Genomic DNA, 25,989 nt, shown 5'->3' on the forward strand with positions numbered 1-25,989 from the left:
CATCACTGCTGATGCCGCCCCAATCCGCCTGTCAATCTCCCGCTCCATCCTACCCTCACTCGTGAACAAGATCCCGAGATACTTAAACTCCTCCACCTGAGGCAGGACCTCCCCCCCGACCTGGAGTGGGCAATCCACCCTTTTCCGGCTGAGGACCATGGCCTCAGACTTGGAGGTGCTGATTCTCATCCCAGCCGCTCCTCCGAGAACCGTCACCTTATCGTGGTGGAAGAGTTTGAGTGCCCTAATGACCGTAGGAGCTATGCTGTCGGGGGCATTTTGCCCCTGGTAGGGTTTCCCATGGCAGATTGGTTCTGGGCGAAGGGTCAGATGTAGAACGGTTCAAAAGACCCTTCATGATGGACAACAACAGGAGAATGTGTACCCGGCCCGGAGGGTTACCGGGGCCCCGCCCTGGAGCCAGGCCTGGGGTTGGGGCCCGTGGTCGAGCGCCTGGTGGCCGGGCCTTCACCCATGGGGTCTGGCTGGGCCCAGCCCGAACTGGCTACATGGGCTCGTCCCCCTGCAGGCCGCCACCCGCAGAGGGATCCAGAATTAAGTGGTGCATTGTGGATCGGGCAGCAGACCAAGGCGGGGGCCTTGGCGGTCCGATCCTCGGCTACGGAAGTTGGCTCTTGGGACTCTTTACATTTTATTAAGGCCTAAAGTTACGCATATTTAAGGGCGGGGCCGCTTAAGTGACAGGCTGTGTGCGAGGCGTCGTTACAGCCTGTAAGTCAGATCCGCCCCTCGCTCCTCCACAGTTCCACCCTCTCGTCCAAATATGGTCACCTCTGGCTCCAAAAATCCAAGATGGCGACAGCTGAAATTACGAACTTGATGCTTTAAACAGGAGTCCACAAACGGATGGGTGATGTCATAGTAGCTTCATCCATTATTTATACAGTCTGTTGAACAGTGGTCTGCAGCCACCATCCACCATCTCCTCCACCTCCTGGTCACTTTGGAAACGTTGGTATGATACATATGGCGATTGGGCTGAAGATTTGTCAATCAACAAATCAGTAGAGATCATTTATATATTAGCCTAATCTATTTTGAAACGGATAAATGTCGAGGTGTTGAAAGGGCTGAGTGGAAGAGACAAAATCCACTGCGGTGTGCACATGGAGATCGTCTCTCTTGTTCAGGACATATTGTGTGTGGATTAGTGGAGTCCTCTGATAATCCACACACAATCTCCGGTAATCTTTCAGCCTGTTTTATTACCTACATATCATATTACATATTAGTTACAGCAGAGTCAATATGTGACTCCTGATGCTGCTCCAGATCCATCTGCTCCCTTTATCCATCCATCCATCTTACTGCACTGTAATAATCCCATTAGACCTTCATATGGCCAAACAGACCTCTGACCTTTGACCTTTTACATGCAGGGATCAGAGAATTATGCCAGAAAGGCTTAGAGAGACATAAATACGCAGCCATACGAGTACTTTGTACTTCTACTCCACTACATTTCAGTGGCAAATACTGTAGTTTATACTGCACTACATTTTTCAGACACCTCACTTTGTTTGTCATAAAAAGATCTGACAGTAAAAAACATGTGTTAAACTTATTTAATACAACAGATTATTCAATGTTAGACCAGTGGTTCCCACTCTTTTTATCTTTTAGCGCTTATCAAAGAATCGGTGTGTGGTTTAGGCATCTTCTTATCATGTTTCAGGTGTCTAGTTATTTTTAATTCTAGTAAAAGGAATAATGTAGTAAGGAACACAGGAAAACATATAAATCGTTTTTTAAAATGGTCAAATTACCAAATATTTCACACCAACAGAAGAGATTTGACAAAAGCCCAAACAAGACAAGAAAAATTATCAAAAAAAGGAAAAAATGCCCAGAAAAATTGTATTTATAATTTTTATAATGTATTTTTAAAATTATATTACAGAGAAAAAAAATCTTTCCCTGTCTCTGTTTATATATATATATATATACATACATTCAGCACATTTTAAGGTAATTTCTTTGTTGTTTTTTTGTACCATTTTTTTTTAAAATATTTGTCAGGACACTTTCCTGTAACTTTTACTAATTTCTTGCTCATTTTTGGGCCATTTTTACATGTGTTCTTGAAAGTAATGAGACCAATTTGCTGAGGTTTTGAAGGGTTAATGCATCCGAATTTAATTTCTTCCTCTTCTTCTCTCCCATTAATCATGTGACGACCCCTCGTGTGTATCTGTTGACCCTTTGGAGGGGCCTGACCTCTAGGTTGGGAACCACGAACTAAACTAGCTAATTGTTTATAAAATGGCTCAAACCAACTCCACCTGGAGCAGCTACAACAGTAACACGCTGCAGTATTAACTATTTAATAATGTCCATATATAAACAGTTTACTGCACAATGAGTACTTTTACAACTGATACTTTAAGTACATTTTACACACAATATTTCTTTGTTCTTTAGGTAGGATTATTTTCACAGTGTTGTGTTGGTACTTTTACTTCAGTATGGGATGTAAATACTTCTCCCACCACTGACTCATTTCAGCCACTCAGCATTAATAACAGGTGTTGTTGTTGTTGACAGGTTGTGTTGTGTGTTTGAATCTATCACTGAGGGAGTTTGCTCTTTGTTCTCTGATTGGACGGTCTGTACTTGTTTCAGCTACTCAGCTGAAGCCAGATGAAGGCACACCTGAACTCCCAGAAGGCCGAGTGAGAGTCCGCCTGCAGACAGATGGGTCGCTGCACGATGTCACAGAGTACGAGATTGAGAAGGTAACTCACTTCTTTTTCCTTTTGAGTATCTTCCTGTGTGTTGTTAACACTTTAACGGACTGACAGTGTCTACTTCCTCTCCTCCACAGCTCAACCCATCAGACCTGGACCTGTGTGAGGACCTGAGTGACCTACAGAGCGTCAACGAATGTGGAGTTCTGCACAATCTGACCAGCCGAGCCAAATCCAGCATGCCGCTCACACAAGCAGGACCCAACCTGGTCAACTTCTGGCCTCCGTTACAGACTAACAGCAAGGTGAAGTCAAACACATAGCTGTGAAAGATGCACACTCAGAGGTCCCATTCAAAAAAGGCCTGTTTTTAACTTTATATTTTTCATTTTTGTTCTTAAACTTGAATGTTTAGACTGCTAGAAAACGTCCATTTCCTAGGGGGAGATGACAACAGGCTAGGGCGTAGGGTACAGCGTAGACTCTACATCGATGCAGAGTCTACGCTGTAGGTACGACGTTAATTCAACGCAGAGGTATAAATCCCGTTTAAGACGAGACTTGCATTTAAAACATATATCCTTTAATGTATTTATTTACAGTGAAGTGCAAATGAATAAAAACTGGTATTCTAAAAACATGCAGTATATATACACAAGAAATACAGTGGTGGAAGAAGTACTCAGATCTTTTACTGAAGTAAAAGCTGCTCTACTGCAGTGTAAAAATACTACATATTAAAGTCTGGCATTCAAAATCTCACTTAAATAGAGGTACTACAGTATTAGCATCAAACTATATAGAGTACCAAAAGTAAAAGTACTCATGCAGGATGTCCAATTTCAGAAAAAAAAAAAAGGCCTATAATACTGATATATAATTATCGATGCATCATTGTGTTCAACATTTTAATATTGCAGCTGGTAAAAGTGGAGATAATTTTAATTAATCATCATTAATTTTGTTTGTTATTTTTCATATAATGAATCTAAATCTGCAAACTCACAAAAATGATCAGGTAAAGGTAGTGGAGTAGACGTATGAAGTAACAGAAAATGAGACAGAAAAACAGGAAATAGTCAAGTCCAGGACAAGTACCTCAGAATTATACTTAAATACAGTACTTGAGTGACTTTCCACCACTGAACGTATCGATATTTTGCTTAACACAAAATAAAAAAAACAAAGATATAAAACAAAATATAAACGGCACACATAATGTAGCAATAAAACTGTGGGTAAGTCAGGAACATCACGTGTGTATATTATACATATTTAATAATCAAGTTGAAAGTTTAGTTGCAGTCATAGATATCTATCATCTCAAAGAAGTATTTAACTACTGGAAAAATAGTCTCCTTCATAAAACTGGAATGTCTGTGCAGTAGAAATACACAAATACTTTTCATATTGGTGCAACATAACCAGAGAATACACAGGAAAATGGCTGTGGTGTACGTTGGTAACAAAACTACAACTACCAGAATGCCTTGCGCTGCATTGGACCAATCAGCGGTCCCGCTGGTGGGTGACGCAATACGAGTTTGTGCGGTTTTTTCGTAGGAACAAAATGGCGGACGTGCTTGGTAACAATCATGAATTAAAGTTTAACGGTAAGATAAAATATGCTTCTAAAAACATTTTAGGCGTGAAATAGGCAACATGGCAACATAATATTGATTTGTATTTAATAAGCACGGCTTGCTTTTACCGATTGGCCTCTGTTTTTCAGCCTGGCTTTCTGTAATACAGTAAACAATATGGCGCCCGCCTCCTGTTTACAAATTCTCTTGGTAAATGGTAAGCTAAAATATGTTTCTGAAGACATTAAAAAAAGAAATAGGCAACGTTGTCCCATAATCTTGGTTTATGTTTGATCAGCACTGCCGAGTTTTATCGTTTGGTCTCATTTTTCAGCTGCTTTTATACAGTATAGGCAATAGTTTGGCACCCACTTCCTGTTTACAGTTTCTTGGATTTTAAATGCATTATTGTGTTCAGTTCATCACTGTGACGATGGTGCTCATTTGGATAGCTCAGTCTATAGTAATAATGTTGCCTCATAACTTATTTGATGATTATATTTTGTTTTAATAATCTGAATCTGCAAACTAACGTTAACTGAAGTTATAATACATGAAGTGCAGTAATAAGGAAAATATGTCTCTTTGAGATGTAGTTCAATAGAAACATAAAGTAGCAGAACATGTAAGTACTCGTAGAAAGTTAACGTACCTCACAAATGAAATTACAGCACTCATGTAAATTTCCTTAGTTACTTTCCACCACTTAACACATGTAAGAGTTTGCTAAACAGTTAGTTTGCACCTACAGTCTCGAATAAAATCAGACAAAACAAATACACATAATAATACACAATTAAAATGTGTGTACAAGGACATGTACTATATTTGGTATATAAAGATAATCAGTTATTGTATCATCTTATTTAGCCATTTAGACACACTCAGTCTTTACACGTTTTTTGGAAAAAGGAAAATTACCTCAAATTTAGCAAAAATAATTCTGTATTTTTTATTTTTGCTACAAAGAATCACCCATATCTTGAAAGGAGGGACAATATCAGAGAAAATGACACTTAATTTAGCAAAACCCATGAAACAGATTACTAGTAGTAATGTTTTGTAATTATGAAACACATTACAAGTCACGGTCTGTTGCAAGTCATACAATCTGTACAGATTACTCACTTAAAAATATCTGACCATTAATAGATGCATCACATATTTGTAAGTACTTTGATTATATGCCGTGAGACTGTTGTGATTATTTGTTATTCATTTACCAGTAGCAGTTAGTTTCAAAGGTCACTGATAGAGCTACAGCACTACTGCAAAAAAAAGTATATTAACTGGTCATTATCACAAAGTGTTATCAGTAATACTCTTTTCCTTAAGTTCACTTAAACTAAAGTAAGAGTTGCAGTATTACAGTGGTAAATATTCTGTTACAAGTAAGTCTGGCATTCAGTGTTTTACATAATTAAAAGTACAAAAGTGTCAGTATCAAAAGAAAGTTTAAGTACCAAAAGTAGAAGTGCTCAGTGGTCAGAATGTCCAATTTTATATATTTTATATTTAATAATATATATTATTGGATTATAACTCATGATGCATTAATGTGTTCATCGCTTATGTGTTGCAGTTGGTAAAAGGTGAAGAGGTGTAGATCACCAGTATTGATTCTTTCTCATTCTCCTCTTTCAGACTCCAAAGTCTCGTCGAGGGGAGTCAGTGTGGGATGCTCCTCCTGCTCTGGCTGCCCTGGTCAAACGGGTGTACGTGTCCATGGTCGGCACCAGAAGAGACCACACTGTGTGTGCGGTGGGACGCAGCGGGACTGGCAAGACCACCACATGCCAGGCGTTCACATTGTCTCTCCTCAAACAGGCCGGTACAACCAGGGAGAAGATCAGCGGTGAGTCCAGAGGCAGCAGGGACCACACTATATATTCACGCTCTGCTTTTTGACTGTTGATTCATCTTGTTTTGTCCCGTCACCAGTGGAGCGTGTGCAGGCCATGTTCACCATCCTGAGGTCTTTTGGCTGCGTGAGCTCTCAGCACAGTGACGCTTCATCTCGGTTCGCCATGGTCTTCTCAATGGACTTTAACCACGCTGGACAGGCGGCTGCTGGACACCTACAGGTACGCAACACAAACACATTAAACAGATACAAATATAGTTAGATACAAAGATCCTCATGTCTTCTTTCTCTCTCCGTCAGACGATGATGCTGGACAAATGGAAGGTGTGTCAGCAAACTCAGGGCGAGAGTAACTTCCTGGTCTTCTCTCAGATGCTGGCAGGACTCAGCACAGAGATGAGGTAACTAAGTACAATTACTCATCATGTATATGTTTAATATTTGTAATATGATGATGTTTTTAATCTGCTTATCAACATGTACTGCAGTTCTGTCACTGTTCTCAATATTTGTCTTCATCAGGACAGAACTGCAGCTGCACCAGCTTCCTGAGAACAACTCTTTTGGGATTGTTCATCCCACAAAGGTACAGTACGAGCAGCAGAAGAGTCACACACAGACTCACATTAGACCGACCTTTGACACAGCAGCAAAATCTCAGGTGTAAGTAATGACATTATAATCTCCAAGTTCCAATTAGCTGCTTCAGTGCATGCAGGCACCTAATCTTTGGTGAACATATGACTTTTTTTTCCACTAATGACCCAGTTTAGTTTCTTTAAACATGTTTTATGAGGTGAATACTTCCACCTGCATCTACTGTATGTGTTAAAGGGTACCTATTAGGCTCATTTTCAGGCTCCTACGCCTGTTTTGGGTTTCTAAAAGAATATGTTTACATGCTTTAATGTCAAAAAACACTTTATTTTCCTCATACTGTCTGTGCTGGAACATCAGTATTCACCCTTTGTCTGAGACACTTTGTTCTGGCTCCTGTCACTTTGAGATCCCCTCCTGAAAAAGTCAAGTCTGCTCTAATTGGTCAGTGTGTCTCTGCACTGTCACGGCAGCCAGGGAATGACTGTTACAGAGCATAGTGGCACTTTCAGCCATGAAAAATCGGGGAGACATTAACAGCGTCAGCAAGCAAGATAACATGTTTCCCTGATGTTAGCATATAGCTACATGCAGCAATGAAAGGTCTCCTTAGAACTGCTGACTTAATCTGCTGTTGAGTTTGAAGTCCTGGAGACCCATATCCCTCTTTAACTGTTCAAAAAAGATACCAAAGATTATCTTTGTCCTACTACACCGATGATAGCCGTAGCGTCAGGCATTATTTTTTTTATACGGGACACACCTTACATACGAAGGTGGCAGACGCTCACCATCGGCCCAACTTTGAGCGATGGCCAACCGTCAGCTTGGTGTGTCAGGGCCTTAATAGACACCCTGTGAAAACAGTTGTAAAATGTGGACAGAACTCTTCAAAGTCTATAAAATGAACCCGATTATTCTTTTATTCTGCCTCGAGTAAGCCCCCAAACTTGGTGAAAGTGCAACACTAAATCGCTGAAATGCCCTGATATAAAACACATTTACATGACTTATTTATTGTTGGACTCCAAACACAAAGTTTAGGGCTTGAAACTTACTTCTGATCTGCGAAACAATGACGTGATCTCCCTTCTGCTGACAGGAAACATACTTTTACACTCTCCTTCACAGCCAGTGCAACATTAAAAAACATTTCCACATCAGCATGAATCTGCAACAAGCCAGTGAGAGGCTCAGAAACATTTCTGTATTTACGATATTTTGCTGCGACCGCAGTGCTCATGAGAGGTTGAAGCTCTCGGTGGAATAAAAATAGAAAAATGAGGCAAAAGAGGTTTTTTGAAGAGGTGAAATGATGCAGTGAAGAGAGCCATCTTGAAGAGAGACTCAGGCTGTGATGGGAGATGAGATGTGACTCAGCTGTTCCTCCACCTTATTAAGTGGCTGAATTCAGAGACAGACAATCCCTCCCCCCCTGTCTGTCTGTCTGTCTGTCTTTTGTTAGGTTGAGGAGAAACAGCGTGCGTCCGTTGCCTTCACCAAGCTGCTGACTGCCATGGAAACGCTGAGCTTCTCAGCCGGCGAGCAGAAGGCGATATGGCATGTTCTGGCTGGTATTTACCATCTGGGAGCTGCTGGGGCCTGTAAAGGTAACACTGATTCATCACCAGCACTCACATGCTGTTAGTACACCCCCTACACACACACATTAGTCTTTCCACACTTGTGAGGACCATCATTGACATAATGCAGGCCCTGGCACAGAACACAGTAGAATTAAATAAAAGTATGACCAAATAAAAGTAAATGTCAAAGAAAGAACAAAATAAGATTAATATAGAAAAAAATTAAAATATAAGTAAATGTTAAAAATGAAAAAACAAGATAATATTTAAAAAATTAGATGTTGAACAAGAGTAGATAAAAAAAATTCAATTAAAAATAAGAAGTAAATGAAATGAAAATGAAAGTAAATGTTTAAAATAACAAAATAAGATTAAATAAAAAAATAAATGTTAAAAAAATAAAAAAAATAAGATAATATTAAAGAATAAAAAATAAGAGGTTGAACAGAGGTAGATAAAAAAATTAAATAAAAGATAAGATAAGAAATAAAAGTAAATGTGAAAAATAACAAAATAAGATTTAACATAAATAATGAAATTAAACATAAATGTTAAAAAAGATCAAAGTAAGATTTTTAATGTAAAATAAATGATCAAATGAAAGTCTTTTTTAAAACAAGAACAAAAAAGAATTAAAAAAAATTGTTGAAAGTCAATGTAAAAACCAGAACCAAAAAAGATTCAATGAAAAAAATCAACTGTACATGAGACGAAGAATAATTTGTTTAATTATTAATAATTATATTTTCGTTTTTTCTTTTCTTTTACCTTTATTTTCGTGGTTTTAGCTCATTATTGTTAAAATTATTTAACTTTTAAAAATGTATTTGATTTTGTTTTTTTCCCCCCTTTTTCTCTGTTTTGTGGATTCTCTCACAGGTGTACACTTAAGCTCCTGAAAGCTACATCAAACTTGTCACATGATTGCATTGAATTAACTGTTTAAAGGTCCAGTGTGTTGTATTTAGGAGCATCCGTTGGAATATAATGTATGTAAGTATTATATATGTATAATAAGAATCGTTCTCTGTTCCCTGGTTCAGTTGGCAGGAGACAGTTTGTGAGCTTCGACAGCGCTCAGGTGGCCAGCAGTGTCCTGGGCTGTGAGGGAGACGACCTGCACACTGCCGTCTTCAAACATCACCTCCGACAGCTGCTGCAGAGAGCCACCGGGGGCAGCAGAGAGAGGAACACTGCAGAGTCAGAGGAGGGTGAGTCCCACTGCTCCACATTTGTCTGACAGCTTTAGTTACTTCCTGTCCAGTGAAAATCATGTATCTCCAGATGTGCTGATTTTTAATGTTTGTGATAAACTGGAGGATGAAGTGATCCTCCTTCCTAAGCTTATAGAATTTAATGCATAGCTGTAGATTAAACTACTCAACTGTATATAAAGGAGTTAAAATAAGCACAACCTTAAACATCTACAACAGTAAAATGACACATACACAATCATGCAGCAGTAATATTAATCTAGAAACATCCTTTTACTTGAAGTACTTTAAGTACATTTTGCTGATACACGATTGTACATAACTAAGATTTTGAATGCAGGATCTGAATACTTCTTCCACCAGTCTGTGAGACATTAGCAGGGCTGTAACCAGAACTTAGAAATGCTCATGAGAAAATCTCAAAAAATGTTTTAATTATTTGGATTTTTCAGAATTTATTTATTGAGTTAGACGTTCAAGTTTAATTGAATCTCAGTCTTTTTTTTCCCAAGGAAATGCTGCTTAAAAACTCCAAGGACAAACTAAGGAAGAGTCTCAGAATTTAGCCCATTTTTTCCTTTATACAAGTATCAGATTTTTCTTTCTTGGAAACTTTTTAGGAAATTATAAGATAATTATAGATGTGTAAAACACAGTGTTGCTATTTCACTTTGTAGTGTAAAAGTTTAAATGCTGATTCAAAGCTGTTTTAATGGGGACGGCGGCACAAGCAGGCCAGGCAGGGCAGAGACACAAGGGTCGTCACAGTATTTATCTGTAGAATGCAAACTGAATGCTAACATGCTAATGCATGCTATGCTAATAGCACTGTACATTAAAAGCCAGAGGATCACAAAGTCACCAGGATTCACCTGCCAAGAATATCTGGGATTCATTTAAAGACAATTCTTCACATAGTTTTTACTTTGACATTTTAGTTACAGTGATGGCCTGACGCAGACAAACGTGGTCAGTGCTACATCCAAGGAAAGCTTCTTCAACCATGTCTTCGTTCTGGTGTGTGCAGGTCCCAGACTGACAGCTGTTCAGTGTGTGGAAGGAATGGCAGCTGGACTCTACGAGGAACTCTTCAGCGCCATAGTCTCACTTATCAACAGGTACGGATGCATCTCAGACTATGACGAGACATCTCATTCTAACAGCCCAGTCGCCAGAAGAAAATGTTGGCGTTGTACGTTTCTGCAAACCATGAATATGTTACATTTGTATGCTTGTAAGTGAAGTAGCATATGAGCGAACTCTGTCATTGCAAGGTGGAGGGAATAGTGGATGGAGTGACACCAAGGCAAAAAGCCCGCCAAACTGCAGACCACTGTTCTAAGAAACAACAAAACTGGTTGTGTTTTAGGGAGTCATTGCTGTGTTTCCATTGGGGATAGGTGCCATGAAAAACCGTTGATATTTAGCGACACATTGATGTTTTTTCCAGCCATTATTGTGCCACCAAAACCGTGTATTTTAAGCCAAAACATGATCTTTTCCTAACCATAACCAAGTGGTTTTTAGTGCCTAAACCTAGTAGCCTAACCACACGTTAACCACAGAGTTGTTGAAATGTAAAGTTTCAACATCCTGTACATAATAACGTGCAAACGGTTTGTAGAAACGTACAATGCCAGCATTTTTTTCAGGTGACTGGGTTGCATTTTAAAGATTTTGTTTATGTCTGAAAATATTTTTTGATTATCTCCCTCAACACTTTCGTGCTTGAGCAACTGGAGCCCACTAAATATCTCTTTCTTCATCCTGTTCTGGTGAGCAAATCACAAAAAATTAAACGTTTAGTAAGGAGTTAATCCTCCGCTATGTCTCTGTATTCGCCTGTAATATTCTCATACAGTTGATCTTATGATTTAGCTGCTGTCATTTCTATTTTCTGTTCCTGTGAATGAATTCATTTGTGAATATAACTCAAGGACTTGATAGCAGCTCAAACAGTAAAACAGTAGTTCTGCACTATTAGCTGAGACGCTGAGAAACCACATTACATCTCAAATGGGAAATATTGCATTTTTTACTCTGCTACATTTATCTGATACCTTTAGTTACAGATTTCGATTATCTGTACAAAATATAATCAACAAATAAATTATGGTGTCTAATTATAGATTAAACTACCCAGCAGTATATAAAGAATTAAAATGAGCTCCATCTTCACCAGCTCAAACATTAAAGTGATGAATACATTAACGCATCAATAATTGTAATCCAGTAATATAATATATGTGATTCTGAAACAGGACATTATCTGTTTATGCTAATACTCTGGATATTTTACTTAAGTGAAATGCAGGACTTTTACCTGTACTTTTACTTCAGCAAATGATTTGAATACTCCTTTCTCTGCTGGTTATTTTCTCATTCTCATGCTACATTTTTCGGTAAGGAACCTCCACTTTTGGATACATGTCCACACAGACCACTCACAGTCTGGTGTCTCATATGGATCGTTGTTGTTTACTGCTCGAAGGCATTAAGTTGTTTTCCTTCCAGTATCCGACTCATAGCAGCCACCTGTTGTTTTGTTTTGCCACTCAGTGATGTTAAGATATTAAGGAGGCGGTGTCACGTGAAAAAGTGACGTCAGGGTGTATTCTCTATTGTACATAGTGTACAGTACACATATCAGATACACACTCCTAGTCTTAGTCAGAGGTGTTAGAAAATAATATATAATTTAAGGGTTATTTGTGTATTTTAACACAGTGAACACACGATTCAGAAATTACCGCAGGTTTCTGCTGCATTAGCACTCTGTTTATTATTATAATATGACAGCGCCGACCTCAGTAGCTTCATAGTCCCCGAGCCATGGCAACAGCAAGAGTGTCCCAGCCATGTGCATCACTTTTTAGAGTCCCATTGAAACAGTTTCCATTGTGTTGTGAGCTCCTTGCAGTGCGTTTTATGCCTTCCTGTCAGTTGTAGCTGTGGCCGGACACAGTATGTTTTCGGGTCATCTGTCTGTCTCATTCTCGTGAACGCAATATCTCAAGAGCACCTTGAAGGAATTACTTCAAATTTGGCACAAACATTCACTTAGACTTAACGATGAAACAGTCAAACTGTAAGGTCACTGTAATCTTGCCTCCATCTCATTCTCTTCTCAATATCTCAAGAACCTTGAGGGAACTTCTTCAAATTTGGCACAAACGTCCACTTGTATTCAAGAATGACGTGCTTTTAATCTGGTGGTCAAAGGTCAAGGTCAAAGTAACTCTGACCTCACATAACATGTTTTTGGTTTAACTCAAGAATTCACGTGCTTATCATGACAAAATTTCACACAAATGTCTCACAGGATAAAATGATAATGTGATGACATTTTATATCTAAAATGTCAAAGGTCAACTTCACTGTGGCATCGTAATGTTCTGCAAAAACACGTTTCGGCCCATTTTTTAATACCATAACTCATAAACAGAAGAGGAGACATATTGCCAGATACTGAATTGGTGACACTGGTCTTGGGTGCCCACCTTGACACTTTTCTATTTTAATAGACCTTTGACCACCAAATCCGAATCTTTTTTTTTAAAATCTTGAATCCAAGTGAAAGTTTGTGCCATGTATAAAGAAATTCCTTCAAGGTGTTCTTGAGAAGGATGCAAGGTCACTGTGATCTTGACCTTTGACCACCAAATTCTAATCAGTTCATCATTGAGTCCAAGTAGACGTTTGAAATTCCCTTTAAGGTGTTCCTGAGATATCTTGTTCATGGGAATGGGACAGACGGACAACCTGAAGGGAAGATGTGTGTGAAGCATCCATGTTTTCAGAGACATGGATGTAAACTGTAAGTGCAACTTAACGGGTTCTTGGAGGCATACAACTGTGAAGCAGTATTTCTAAATGCTGTATTTGTCATCGAATTAGCGAAGACGTTTCTTCATTTGCTTGTGTTGTGTCTGTTTGCATGTGTCTTCCTAATTTGTGGTGCGTTGAGCTCTCTGGGCCACCGTACATTCCTGTCTAACATGCAAACGTGTTTTTGCGGGGGGGTTTTGCGCAGAGCTCTGAGCGGTCAGCAGCTGACGTTGGCCTCGATGATGGTGGTGGACACTCCAGGCATGAGGAACCCGAGATACTCAGCAGAGGAACGAGCAGCCAGCTGGTCTGAATTCTGTCACAACTACCTGCAGGAGAGGCTGCTGGAGCGCTACCACACACACACCTTCACACACACACTGGAGAGATACACACAGGTAACATGGAGTCTGCACGCTCATATTTACATCTGATTAATAGTTTACATATTTGTTTTGTTTTGTCTCTTAATGTTTGTCAGGTGTGCAGATGTGTGCAAAGACTGAGTGCTAATGTATCGTGTGCTCAAAAATAGATTTACAAGATTTACATTTCTCTCAGCTTTATCATTACAGGAACATAACAGACCAGGTCCCAAAAGATTTGTACCTTTCATTCCACCATTACAGCAGTACAAAGTACAAATGTATACTGTCTCAATCTAATCAATACAGTCAGTAAAGGTAGAACACAGATTAAAGCAAACCGATCTAAGTGCAGAAAATGTGTCTCAAGATGAGGCAGCTTAATGTACTTGTAATATGGGCTACTTCCCCAGTGACAGTTTGTACAAAAGCTTTTTCCTTTTCCTGACAGTGAGCAGATTACAGAGCCCTCAAGGAGACCAAAAACTTTTTGTTCTGAGCTTAAAACAAGAGTTTTAGGTTAGAAACACATTTCTTCTTTCTGCTGCTTCACAATAAGAAGTTCCCCTTCAAGCCTTAAACTGATCACATCAGACAAGACATTTAAAGTGAACTGGAACGTTTTGTGTCTATACAGACATTCAGACATGAATTCAAATGACTGCTGACTTTTTCCTGTAACATCACTGTTGAGCAGAATTTTTTTGGTTTTAAGTGAAATAGCTCAACAGCTATTTTAGATTAAAAGTGATGCTTTTATCCGAAGCAGCTTACAGTAAGTGCATTCAACCCTGCAAAGTGCTTCAATCATTTATAAACTTCATCAAATATGCTGAACTAATTTAAGTACTACATTTAGGGCTAATGGATAATGGGCTTACTGCTGCATGGATTGTCATGAAGTCTGATTTACACGTTCCTGTGTCCCGCAGGATAAACTGCGAAAGGTTTTACAGTTTGGAAATGTCTGCATGGGTCGTCTTGACACCAGATTTAATTCCTTTTGATCCACCAACAAAGTAGTTTCTCATGATTAAAGGTAAAAATTTATACCAATTCAGCTTAGGCGACAAATCTAATCGCTGAAGTCAGACAAAGTAGCACACTATTTAAGGTGTCTAGATGATGCAAAGGACAAAATACAAAAACAAAATACAGTAGTATCGGACTGTTTCTATTTTAAAGTCATCATATATAACATTCAGAACATTAATACGGCAGCAAACATCTACTGGTATTTGCTATGTGAAAGATAAAATGGAGTAATTCTCTACTTGTTGTGGTGGATGATAATACCAGTATACTTTTTGATATGATATGAAAAAATCATATCCTGATACTCACAATATTTCGACTTGTTGACATATTGACGTCACACTGTTAGGCACGGCAACAACAAGCATGGCTGAAAGCGAAATTATTACTGACTCTGCGGTGGTTCCAAAAAGAGGAGCAGCTTCAGTAGTGTGGAATAAACTGTGGCGTCCTGAATGTCTTATGAACAGCCCCGGACTTCTCAGACTCTTTTAGTGACTTACCGCTCAGAGGGAACTCATTCAGCGGCTCCTCCGGCAGCAGCACAGCGTCTCTCCCTCTCCTCTCTTGCCGTGTGCACACGGGAGTCGGTGTCGTCAACTGATTAAACCTTCGGTAGTGTAAACCTATGTGACATTCGCGGCTCGACAAAAAACCTCCATGTATGTGACTGTGTGATAGTTGTGGTATCATAACAGCCTGTCACAGGTTACAGCGTGATGATTAGAGGAGAAATGGCAGAGCATAAAGGTCCAGGTGGAAAAAACCCCAACTCAGTCATTTAGGATTTTACTAAAAGAAGGAAATCACCTGTTGATTTATATATATAGATCCTAGGGACATTTTTTTATATTTGGGAGCTTTTTAAATGTGTATTTTCTTGTGATAATTGTGTTATTACAAAAATACCCTGAAATATCAATACATTATTTCAGGGCCATATCGCCCACCCCTACTGTGTGTGTGTCCCACGGGCTAGCTAATTGCTGCTGCTCTGCAGTGCAAGTTAACGGTGCGTAAGCTATATTAGCTGCATGCCGCTGGCTCAGCCCCCTTCATGTTGATACTCGTGTCCAGACAATCCCAGCTAGGTATGATCTGAATGAGGCATACAGCTCCTTAGGGATACTTTGCTGATTTTCAACCAGCCTTTTATCAAAACAGTGTGGGTAGTATGTGTGGGTAGTAAGTAAACCATAGTAAACTTCCCTCCATATAACCAGTGCATAGATCTCCCTGCTCCCCTCCCAGTGAAACTCCACCTGTCATCTACTGCAGTTTGATGGCTCGGCTTCCCTCCCACGTCACTGTTTACGTCACACGCTGAGCTACACGTTTTGTTACTTGCTCACGCCCCCCATTGCCCCGAAAAAGGCGCATTCTGTATAAACAAAAGTAGGTAGCATTTTGCCACACTCCCCGATTTTGTTTTTATACTGCCAATGCTGAAAAAAGACTGATTGGGCTTTCCTGCAAATTTGCACAATTCCTGTTTTAAAAGGGCTCATGCTTCTCAAAGTCAAGGATGCTTCCTTGGTAGGATGGGACCTTCCAAGTTGGGTCCTACAGAAGCTAAGCAAGGCTCCTTCCTAGTATTCAGTTAACACACATCTAAACAGGCCAGCGAGCGCCCAGATGTGCCTCATTGAAGAGGCCCCACCTTCAGTTCCAGCAAATCATGCACAAGGAACTGTGGGTAGTTCATGTTCACTGAGGACACACACATTCTTGACAATTCCCTGAATGAAGGACTCAGTCCTCGGTAGAATCTGAAGGATCCTTGACATTGGAACAGTCCTTCAGCTGGATTTGGTGACATAGACTCCTTGAAATTTAGCTGTTTAAGGATCCTTCCTTGACTTTGAGAAGCACCAGATGGGTATAGAAGCAGATCAAGACACGGCCCCCCAGCTTATTGTTTAACTTTAACACAATATTTGTTACCAGCCGGCCACCATTGTCTCAAATGGATGAGTTCGCGTTACGCCACCTACCACTGTGGACATTTATTGGTCTAATGTAATGCAGTACATTCTGGTAGTTAAAGGTTTTCTGCCTCTTAAGCAAAAGCCAATGCCACAGCTCTTTTTTCTATTTTCTCTGGTCATGTCGCATCAGTCTCAAAAGTATTTGTGTCTTTCTGCTGCAGAGACAGCACAGTGTTATGAAAAGCTCTTTGCAGCAGTGTAATACTTCTTGGAGAGTTTGATTGGTTCATTTCTTTGTTCTGCTGCTCTTCAGTGGAAAAAATCTCTCTTCACGTTAGAGAACATTTTCTGTCCTCGAGAAGATAATTTCTTCTAAAGCAATTCAATCAACAGTCCTGCAGCAGTTTTCCTCGGGATTAATGAAGTTCTTTTTTATCTTACCATTTGTAGCCTGATTTATATTTTGAAGCGAGGCTGGAACATGTAGGTTTGTAAATAAACTGTCAGGCTGCATTGTGATTAAATCCTTGATGACTGTGACGACTGCTGTGGGGAAATAAATGTGTGTTTTTAGTAATCAAATAAATTCAGTCAATCAGTCAAACCTGGTGCGCCCCAGAGGTTTGGGGGAAACATTTTTTTAGCTCATGTTCCCTCTGGGGCTCCTTAAAAGGATTTGTTGCTGTCATTTTCTCAGATATTCAGGGAGTATCAGTGTATAAAGAACATATAACCTCTCTTTAGACTGAAACACAGTGCATCAACACGGTTTAGTGGCACTGATAATTCAGATTTAGATGAATAATGCTAAATAATATGGTATTAAATGGCTCCACTGGTGTTTTGTGTTACAGGAGAATATCTCAGTGCAGTTGGAGTGTCCAGAGAACAGTCCTGCCGAGGTGGTGTCTGCTATTGACCAGCCGCCTCCACAGGTACACAGCTCACACTGAGCACACCTACAGCAAAGCACATATCAACCTGAGAATGAGGATTCATGAAGGCCAGCAGGAGCATCACTCAACCTGTGAAAACAGTTGTGTAATATCTTTTGTGGCTCACTCTGATGGGCTGTTTCTAGTCTGATAAAAGAGCCCTGTAATGACTACATGTTCTGCATTTTGTCTCAGTTGCTTTTTGGTTAACGTAGGATTTTGAAGCTTTACCCATACTGAGGACTAAAGGTCAGGATGTCTCGGCCTCTGTGGCTTCATTTTTTCCCCGTTCTGTTTTGTAGCTTTATGGACGTACAATACTAAATAGCTGGAGTGCCTCTTTAACAAGCTCTAAAAAAGAAAAGATTTAACTTGACTTGGCAGAATTCTACAAAATCTCCAAAACATGAAGCCAAGCAAGAGCAATTTCCATACGGGATGTGAGGGGACACATCCCACTCACTTTTCAAATCCCTATTGTTGCCTCTTCATCCAGACTTTATAGCAGGCATGTCCAAAGTCCAGCCCTGGGGCCAATCATGGCCCACTGACTGCTTTTAAATGTCCCTGTGGCTTGTTGTTCAGAATACACTACATGTGGCCCACAACACAATACTGCTTAATCAAGTAAGAACACTTTGCATTTTTTCCATTCCCCCACAATGGCAGGGCTATTATACAATGTGTAAACAAGCTCTAAGTAGGAACTATGCAGACGAAACTAATGTGTTTTTATAAACAAAAGGCAAACAAGCAAATGAACGGTTACCTAACAACAGATATTTCCTGCGAGGCAGCAGACATGGTCACAACAAAGGAGAGTAAAGTGAACAGCAAAGGCTGCCTCTTTCAGGAGCAGTGGAAAGTTGATTACTTTTCCACTGAAGAATGAAACAGTTGTGTTTGTCTCATTTCTATGGGATTTTTATTCATTTATTTGCTTGTTTGTTATTTATTTTTTTCAACCTGTGTGACGCAAGACGCAGCTAGCCCCCAGATGTTTTCACATAATCACATCCAGCCACCAATCAAAAAAGTTTGGGCACCCGTGTTTTGTAGTTTCAGGTTGATTTTCTGATCAGCGTGAAACTCGCTGCCCATCTGCTGAACTCCAGACAAATGAAAAGACGAGTTTAAAAATTTTGCTCATTTAAGTTAAGTTGTTATCGTCCACTTGAAGCAATGAGCTCTACCAGCAGCAACAAGTGGGGAATGATTAGATGTTATTTGCCCTGGGTTTGGCTCTAAACTACTGTTGGCAGCCTGAGAGGTGCACTTTCTCTGCATGTTCATCATTTAATCTATACTTTTCTTTGTACCGACAATGGAAAATGCAGCATTATGTACAACATCATACTGTATAGGCTACATATTTATTGCTTTACCCTGTTGTTTCCTCCTAAGAAGATTAATATGGTGGAAGATGTTTCTTTTGTGTCTTTCTTTCTTGCTTTATTTCTTTCTTCTTTTGACTCTGACAGTGCCAAAAATTCTCAGAGCTTTAGGACAATTCATTTTTGAAAAACTGCAAAAAGATCATTGTTTTCCTTTGTGGTAATTATATATAATTAAATATATACATGTTGTGTGTGTATTTAAGGTCCGTGCGGCAGATGGAGACCCTAGAGGTCTGTTATGGGTTCTGGATGAGGAGATGTTGACACCAACCTCCAGTGAGAACAGCGTCCTGGAGAGAGTCTCTCAGTATTACAGCAACACTGGTAAAACATCCCTTGATGTCAGTGTGTGTGTGTGTGTGTGTGTGTGTGTGTGTGTGTGTGTGGAGAGAGTGTGTGATTGAACAGTGTGGTGATTTGTGAGTATTGTGTGCCCCTGCAGTGCGTCAGTGCGAGCAGCCGCTGCAGTTTGAGGTGAACCACCTGATGGGCTCTGACCCGGTCCGATACGACCTGACTGGATGGATTGGTCTGATCCAGAGCAACCCGTCTGCTCTGAACGCCATCTCTGTGCTTCAGAACTCCACCATGTGAGTGTGATTAAAGGCTGAGGAGGCTGAACGCTGGTACACATGGATGTCATAACTGAGTGAACATCTTATTGCAGGCTGCTATATATACTTTTGTGTACTTTTGCCCCCGACAGAATTTTCCTAGTCGACTAGTCATTTAGGCCCATTAGTCTCCTGCATGTTTCTGATATGACTGTAATGATTAAATGATATATTTTGGTGGTTTGAGTTGAAGGTGTGAGAAAGAATAGTATCAGTAACATTGTTAACACTGTGCTACATTACAGAGAAATACAAAACCGTACTAATGAACCTTCATTAATATAGGCCTATATTTTATCTACAAGTGCACGTCACACACTGAGCGAGCCGCCTGTTAATGACGCTGTGGGCTAATGGGCATGTAGCTACTTCCATGTTTCAGATGATACGTCATGTTTGTAGTCGACCAATGAAGATGAGTTTACATATCACCTTGGGTTCGTCCTTCACCTTCTCAAAATGATCCCACACTTTGGATTTCCTGCCCGACATGTTATTAACTAGCCTGTGGAATAACCGCAGGTACCAGCCCTGGAAATTAACCTGACTCCTGTCTGACTGTTGAGCGTGGACACTTCCTGTGTCTGTCCTTTCAATATTAAATCCCCACATGATTCGGTTATATAGGTTTTAATTTATACATACATACTATTGCTACAATAATAGCCCCACGTTGAAATAAATGAACACACATCAGTTGTTTTGCAGAGGATTTTATTTACCTTAATATTTGTTTATATCAGTGAGTGCGGTTTGGTGATCTGATTACTGTGTCCATGTGACGGCCAGCTTCTCTCTTTGTCTTCCTCAGAGGGGAGGTGAAAGCCATGTTTTCTCCAAGGATCTCTCTGCCCCCTCTGTGTCGAGGTCTGGGGGGTCTGGAGGGCGGCAGCCAGCGCTGTCTGCAGAGGAACGGCACCATCAGGAAAACCCTCAGCGGAGGAATGGCGGCCATACGGAGACTCTCCCAAAGCATCGCAGTTAAACTACAGGCGGTAAGTGCATCGGTTCATGCATTACTTCCTGAGAATACTTTCAAAGTATCTCTTGATTTGATCTTTCTGTCTCTCTCTCCGTACCTTGCAGGATGCTCTGGTGAACCTGATCCGTAGAGCCAAGCCGGTGTTCCTGCAGTGTGTGAATGCAAAGAACGATAGTGGAAGTTTTGACGTCCCAGCGCTCAGAGTCCAGCTGCACTCAACACAGATCCTGTCAGCCCTGCAGTTCCACCGCACAGGTCAGCACATTTCACATCAGAATCAGGTTTTCCCATGCAGGGAATTTGCAGTGGTATTTGGAGCATAGCATAGTCCAGAAAGGAAAAATAATAAAACAAGTACTGCAAAAGTCAAAAACCATAAATGGAAAATAGAAAAATATACAAAATGAAAAGAGCTATACAAACAAAGAGGTTCGAATGTGCAAAATATTGACCGAGGAGTGTGTTAAAGCTCACAGTTCAAAATAAAGAATATGTGCAGTGGACCCTTCACCCCATTAGGCATTTATTAGATGAAGTTTGTGCATGATTTAATAATTTGTGCCCTTAAATTTATCACCTTTATGTCATTATACTTCTTGTGTGTGCCCTTGGCACTCTCTCTATGGATTACTAGGATTTAATGCGGTTTTATTGTGACCTTGGACTTCGGCTGTTAAACACGTTGTGTCATCTCTGAGGTCCCTTAAATATATTTCCCAGGATTACAGAATGTTTGGCTGTAAAAACTTTGTTGATGCTGCAGATTTCATCCAGTTCGCAAAAACTCAGAACTTCATAAATGTCTTCTGCTGTAAAATGTAAGGTAAAACATATAGTAAGATACAGAGCACAAAGTCGTTGTTTTTTTCATAGTAGTTGTGAGCAGATATAAGGACGTTTATAAGTGTTTATTGTTGTATTTGTCAGAATTAGAACTGCTGTGACACACATTGACAGATCAATACAGCATGTTAAAAATAAAACATTTATTAACTGATGCACACACGTGTGTGACGTGCAGACCTCCATCCTGAATCACAGCAGTAATGCCAGTTGGTCAAAGATCTCAAAGATAAATACATTTTAAAGATGAATTGATTTGCTACAAAAAATATTACCACACAATCTAACAATGAAAGAATAGCATCCAATGAATAGGAATAAACACAATTTTATGAGTTAAAATTAACTGTCTTTTGATGGGTAATCCTTCTACCTTTGTGTGAACCAGATAAAATACATAGTTTGTGTTTAACAAGCCAAAGATGTGTGTGTGTGTGTCTTTGTTTGTTGGATTCCCCACAGTATTGCTTTTATGACTCACTTTGTCCTCTCTGCTGTCTGTTGGAATTCCTCTAATTTGTTAAAACTTTTAATCTGCTGCAGTTTCTGCACAGATCAATAACTTCATCTCACTAAACAGCATGTTTTCTTCAAAACACTCTGGAGATCAATTTTACCTTGAATGTTTTTGTAAATCGTCCATTAGGCTTGGGTGATTTCTATTTTTGTTACACTCTCGTACCTTCCTGGTGCTGAGTTTGCTGTGTTTCACAAGCTCTCTTAATCTTTTTAGTGTTATGAATGAAAAGAAAATACACTCACAGAATTTCTAGAAAGGAATTATTACACATATTCTCCGAAGGGCAGAAGCGTCACTCAAAAGCAAGAGTGACGCAGTAGCGATGTGCAAGTGTTCCCAAACACCTGTTTTTCAGGGTGCGATGGTTGCGCCCTGAGATAAAATTAAACTTTTGTAACACAGCAACATGCACTACATGTCATGTAATTGGGAACAGTCACTCATAGCTGTTATATACAGGGTTCCATAGGTCATGGCATTTCACAGTCACATTTTCCACGTCTGGAAAAGTCATTGAAGTAGTAAAAAAATCATTAAAAATTTTGGTAAAATTATGGAATTTTGTTGTACGTAGTGAACTTGTTACAGTAATTTTTCATGGATATCCTTTCATTTAATGACGATGTGATGTAGCTCTAGCAACATTTTGTTTGCCATCACGTACGTTTCTTCATCTTCTCCCAACGTTCCGTCTCTCCTGTCATGTACGCCAGCTAACTGATGTTATGTTTGAAGAGAGTTTGCATATGATATGTATGTAAAATACTGGGCAAGTGGGGCAAGAAAAAAATTATTATGGGTTCTTGAAAAGTCATGAAAAAGTTTTGAAATTTTGTCCATGAAAATGTGTGGAAAGCCCGTCTGTCTTCCTTAGATATCGGCCTATGATAAATAGACTTGTATAGGGCTTTTCCAGTCTTCTGACCACTCAAAGTGCTTTCACACTACACGTCACATTCATCCATTCACACACTTTCACACACAGGTGAGCAAGGCTAACATACAAGGTGCCACCTGCTACTCAGTGAGCATTCACACGCTTTCACACACTGATGGAGCAGCCATCTGGAGCAATTTGGGGTCCAGTATCTTGCCCAAGGACACTTCGACAATAATGGAAAAGAAATAGATCATTTTGGTGCAGTGCTACTCAGAGCTTTACATCTGTCACATGGACACATGACTAATATACACCTAAAAAACAGTCCCTACAAGAACATTAGCTCCAAACTTGGGATTTCTGCTAAGGAGGCTATGATACAGTGCTGGTTAGTAACTCCAGATGCAACCTGCCTCCGCACTCTTAAAAGTTGGCAAAGAGTAGGCCTTTATTAAACAGAAAAATACATCCGTACACCCTCTTAAGTTCCTCTTGAGACAATGACAGTAGACCGTAGAGCAGGCCTATTTAGTTGGCAGCCCACAGGCCACACCCAACCCTGAAGCAACCTCTAAGTGGCCCGGCCAGGGATGGGCACCGAGACACGTATTATGTATTAAACAGCCCAAAGAAGGGCAAAATTAATCAAGACCGTAGCAACAATGAGCTCCGACATTATCGGCTCTTTTATTGTTACTTTTTAAAGTTTTGCTTTTGTGCATCATCATGCTGCAGCCTCTCTTGCCCTCTGCATGTCGGGGCTGACCTCCCCCAAACAGCACACGCACGTGCTCAGACACACACACACACTTTTTTTTATTTCAATCGTGAAATGATAATAAATCATTGTTAACATTAATTTCCGTTTGTTTTAAATTTGTCATTACCAAAAGCTAAAAAAAAAAAAGTTTCCAGAAGGTTGCTCGCTGCTGAAAATGTCTGGCCCCTTGACATTTTCTGGTTTTAAAATCCGGCCCAATTGAATTTATAATTGAATAGCCCTGCTGTGGAGACTGGCAACATTACAGACTGACCTTTGGTGGCACGTGCTGTGCACATCATCTCAATACAGCCTCTCTGTATTAGTTTAGTAGAAAGAGGAGTTTCTGTGTTTCTTGAGGTTTTTAAAGTCATACTGCTGAGATTTTTAAATAATCTGCAAGTCCTTAATGCTGTGATACCGCCCAAGCCTGTTGTCTGTCCACTCCAGACGCAGCTTGCATTTAAACAATCTAAATTCTGGATTTCTCTTTCTCTCAGGTTATCCAGAGCACATGACTTTGAGTGACTTCAGGTGTCACTTCCAGGCGTTGTCTCCTCCAATTATGAAACGTTACGCTTCAATGTTCGTCAGCCATGATGAGAGGAAGGTCAGGTGGAACATCACAGCAGCTCATACATAAACTTAGTCTTTGATTTTCAGCTCTGAGTAAATGTTTCCTGTCTCTGTGTCTCAGGCGGTGGAGGAGTTACTGGTTGAGTTGGATCTGGATAAAAAGAGCGTCGTGGTGGGCGCCAGCAGGGTGAGAACATGTTTCTAATCAAGCAGCAGAACATGAATCCAGCTGATGTGATGTGGCTCATGGATCTTCTTCCTGCCGTGTGTCAGGTGTTCATGAAGCGAGGTGTGCTGCATTACCTGGAGCAGCAGAGGGACCAGCAGGTCACCGGCTGGTTGGTCTATCTGCAGGCCGCCTGCCTGGCACATCTGGCACGTCAGAAGTACCGCAAACTCAAGGTTAGTGTTGCTCTGTGATGGTGACTGACTGTTGAAGATCTAGTCTCTATGTTTCTGTATGCTGAAGACAAACGGTTGCTCCTAAAGCTCTACGCAGCTGAAGAGACACAGGCCAGGTGAGGGCTTTTGTCCGTGAGTAGATAGACGCCTACTTCTGTGTGGTGATATTGTTGGGAGCTGTAGTTTGGTAGAAAGAAAATTGTTCCTATATGAACATTATCTGGAGTATGTTAGGAGTATGTTTATGGCTTATATCTCCAACACTCGGCAGCTCGTACCAAAACTATCTAGATTGATGAATAACACTAAAGGAAAGAGGAACAGTGTGTATTTTGGGGTGAACTGTCCCTTTAAAACGCACACAGAACCAGCAGCCAGATTGTGAGTTATTTGTTACTTTGGAGCACATGAACAGATAACAGTCACTGCATAAATTTATGACCAGAGAAAAATGAGGAGTTAAAATTCAGTTCTGACAGTGTGTGCGTGTGTGTGTCTCCAGGTGCAGCAGATGGCGGTCCGCTGTCTGCAGAGGAACCTGCGGGCTCTCAGGGTCGTTTCCAAGTGGAGCTGGTGGAAACTTTTCTGCAAAATTCGTCCTCAGCTTGACGTCAACATGGACAACGAAAGGCTCCGGGCTAAAGAGGTACACACACACGTGCGCGCGCACACAGACACACAGTTATTATCAGCTGTTAAAAGAGTAGTTTGACATTTAGGAAAATGTACTTTCTGCTGTCTTGCAAAAAGTCTGACAGGATACAGGTGGAAACAGTTAGCTTGGCTTTGCCTAAAGGTAACAGAATCCACCTACCAACAGGTCTGAAGCTAACTAATGACCGTGTTGATTTCATTTAAGTGTAAAAGCAGCACGTTGTGCTTTAAGGAGGGGTTTGTGTCTGATTATTTTCTGGATTTACTGCTGCTACAACAGTGATGGAATTAAACTAAGTCCACAAAGTGCTCATGCACGATATTGATGTTCAAATATGAGGTTCTTTACAGAATATTTTAATTTATTTTATTTTACTTTCTGCTTTACTCGACTACATCTCAGAGGTAAATATTGTACTTGTCACACAGGGGACATGTCTCCCTCAAGATTTAGATCATTTGCATTTGTCCCTCCCCCAATGGAAACATGAAAGTAGCAGTGGACTTTTACTTTGACAGAATTTAAGACATTTATACCATAAATTGATGCAGAAAAGGCTCTAACTGGTGCAAAAAAATAAAAAAATAAAAAATTAAACAGCTTTCAAGTAATTAAGTGTTTGATGCTCATGATTTTCTGGCGGAGGACTCCCAAACCCCAGTCCTTTTTAGATAGGAATTATGCAAATTTGCAGGAAAGCCCAATCAGTCTTTTTTC

The 25,989-nt window shown here is 40.2% G+C and overlaps 1 protein-coding gene across 3 annotated transcripts in view; it reads left to right on the top strand.

Annotated features, from left to right (window-relative positions):
- The window catches only part of LOC126395262 (unconventional myosin-XVIIIb-like), a 73,117-nt gene that overhangs the window by 12,239 nt on the left and 34,889 nt on the right, over positions 1 to 25,989 (top strand). For all 3 annotated transcript variants that reach the window (XM_050052588.1, XM_050052589.1, XM_050052591.1), the window contains 19 exons: positions 2,644 to 2,756; positions 2,846 to 3,013; positions 5,936 to 6,146; positions 6,233 to 6,375; positions 6,456 to 6,556; positions 6,678 to 6,741; positions 8,218 to 8,362; positions 9,382 to 9,549; positions 10,580 to 10,670; positions 13,586 to 13,778; positions 17,563 to 17,643; positions 19,244 to 19,364; positions 19,483 to 19,630; positions 20,466 to 20,649; positions 20,741 to 20,891; positions 24,140 to 24,249; positions 24,337 to 24,402; positions 24,489 to 24,617; positions 25,120 to 25,263. In XM_050052588.1, coding sequence (XP_049908545.1) covers positions 2,644 to 2,756; positions 2,846 to 3,013; positions 5,936 to 6,146; positions 6,233 to 6,375; positions 6,456 to 6,556; positions 6,678 to 6,741; positions 8,218 to 8,362; positions 9,382 to 9,549; positions 10,580 to 10,670; positions 13,586 to 13,778; positions 17,563 to 17,643; positions 19,244 to 19,364; positions 19,483 to 19,630; positions 20,466 to 20,649; positions 20,741 to 20,891; positions 24,140 to 24,249; positions 24,337 to 24,402; positions 24,489 to 24,617; positions 25,120 to 25,263 — 2,531 coding nt within the window. The remainder of the gene's footprint in view (positions 1 to 2,643; positions 2,757 to 2,845; positions 3,014 to 5,935; positions 6,147 to 6,232; positions 6,376 to 6,455; positions 6,557 to 6,677; positions 6,742 to 8,217; positions 8,363 to 9,381; positions 9,550 to 10,579; positions 10,671 to 13,585; positions 13,779 to 17,562; positions 17,644 to 19,243; positions 19,365 to 19,482; positions 19,631 to 20,465; positions 20,650 to 20,740; positions 20,892 to 24,139; positions 24,250 to 24,336; positions 24,403 to 24,488; positions 24,618 to 25,119; positions 25,264 to 25,989) is intronic.

The sequence above is a fragment of the Epinephelus moara genome, chromosome 9 (genome assembly GCF_006386435.1).
Source record: "Epinephelus moara isolate mb chromosome 9, YSFRI_EMoa_1.0, whole genome shotgun sequence".
In the NCBI taxonomy this organism is placed as follows: domain Eukaryota; kingdom Metazoa; phylum Chordata; class Actinopteri; order Perciformes; family Serranidae; genus Epinephelus; species Epinephelus moara.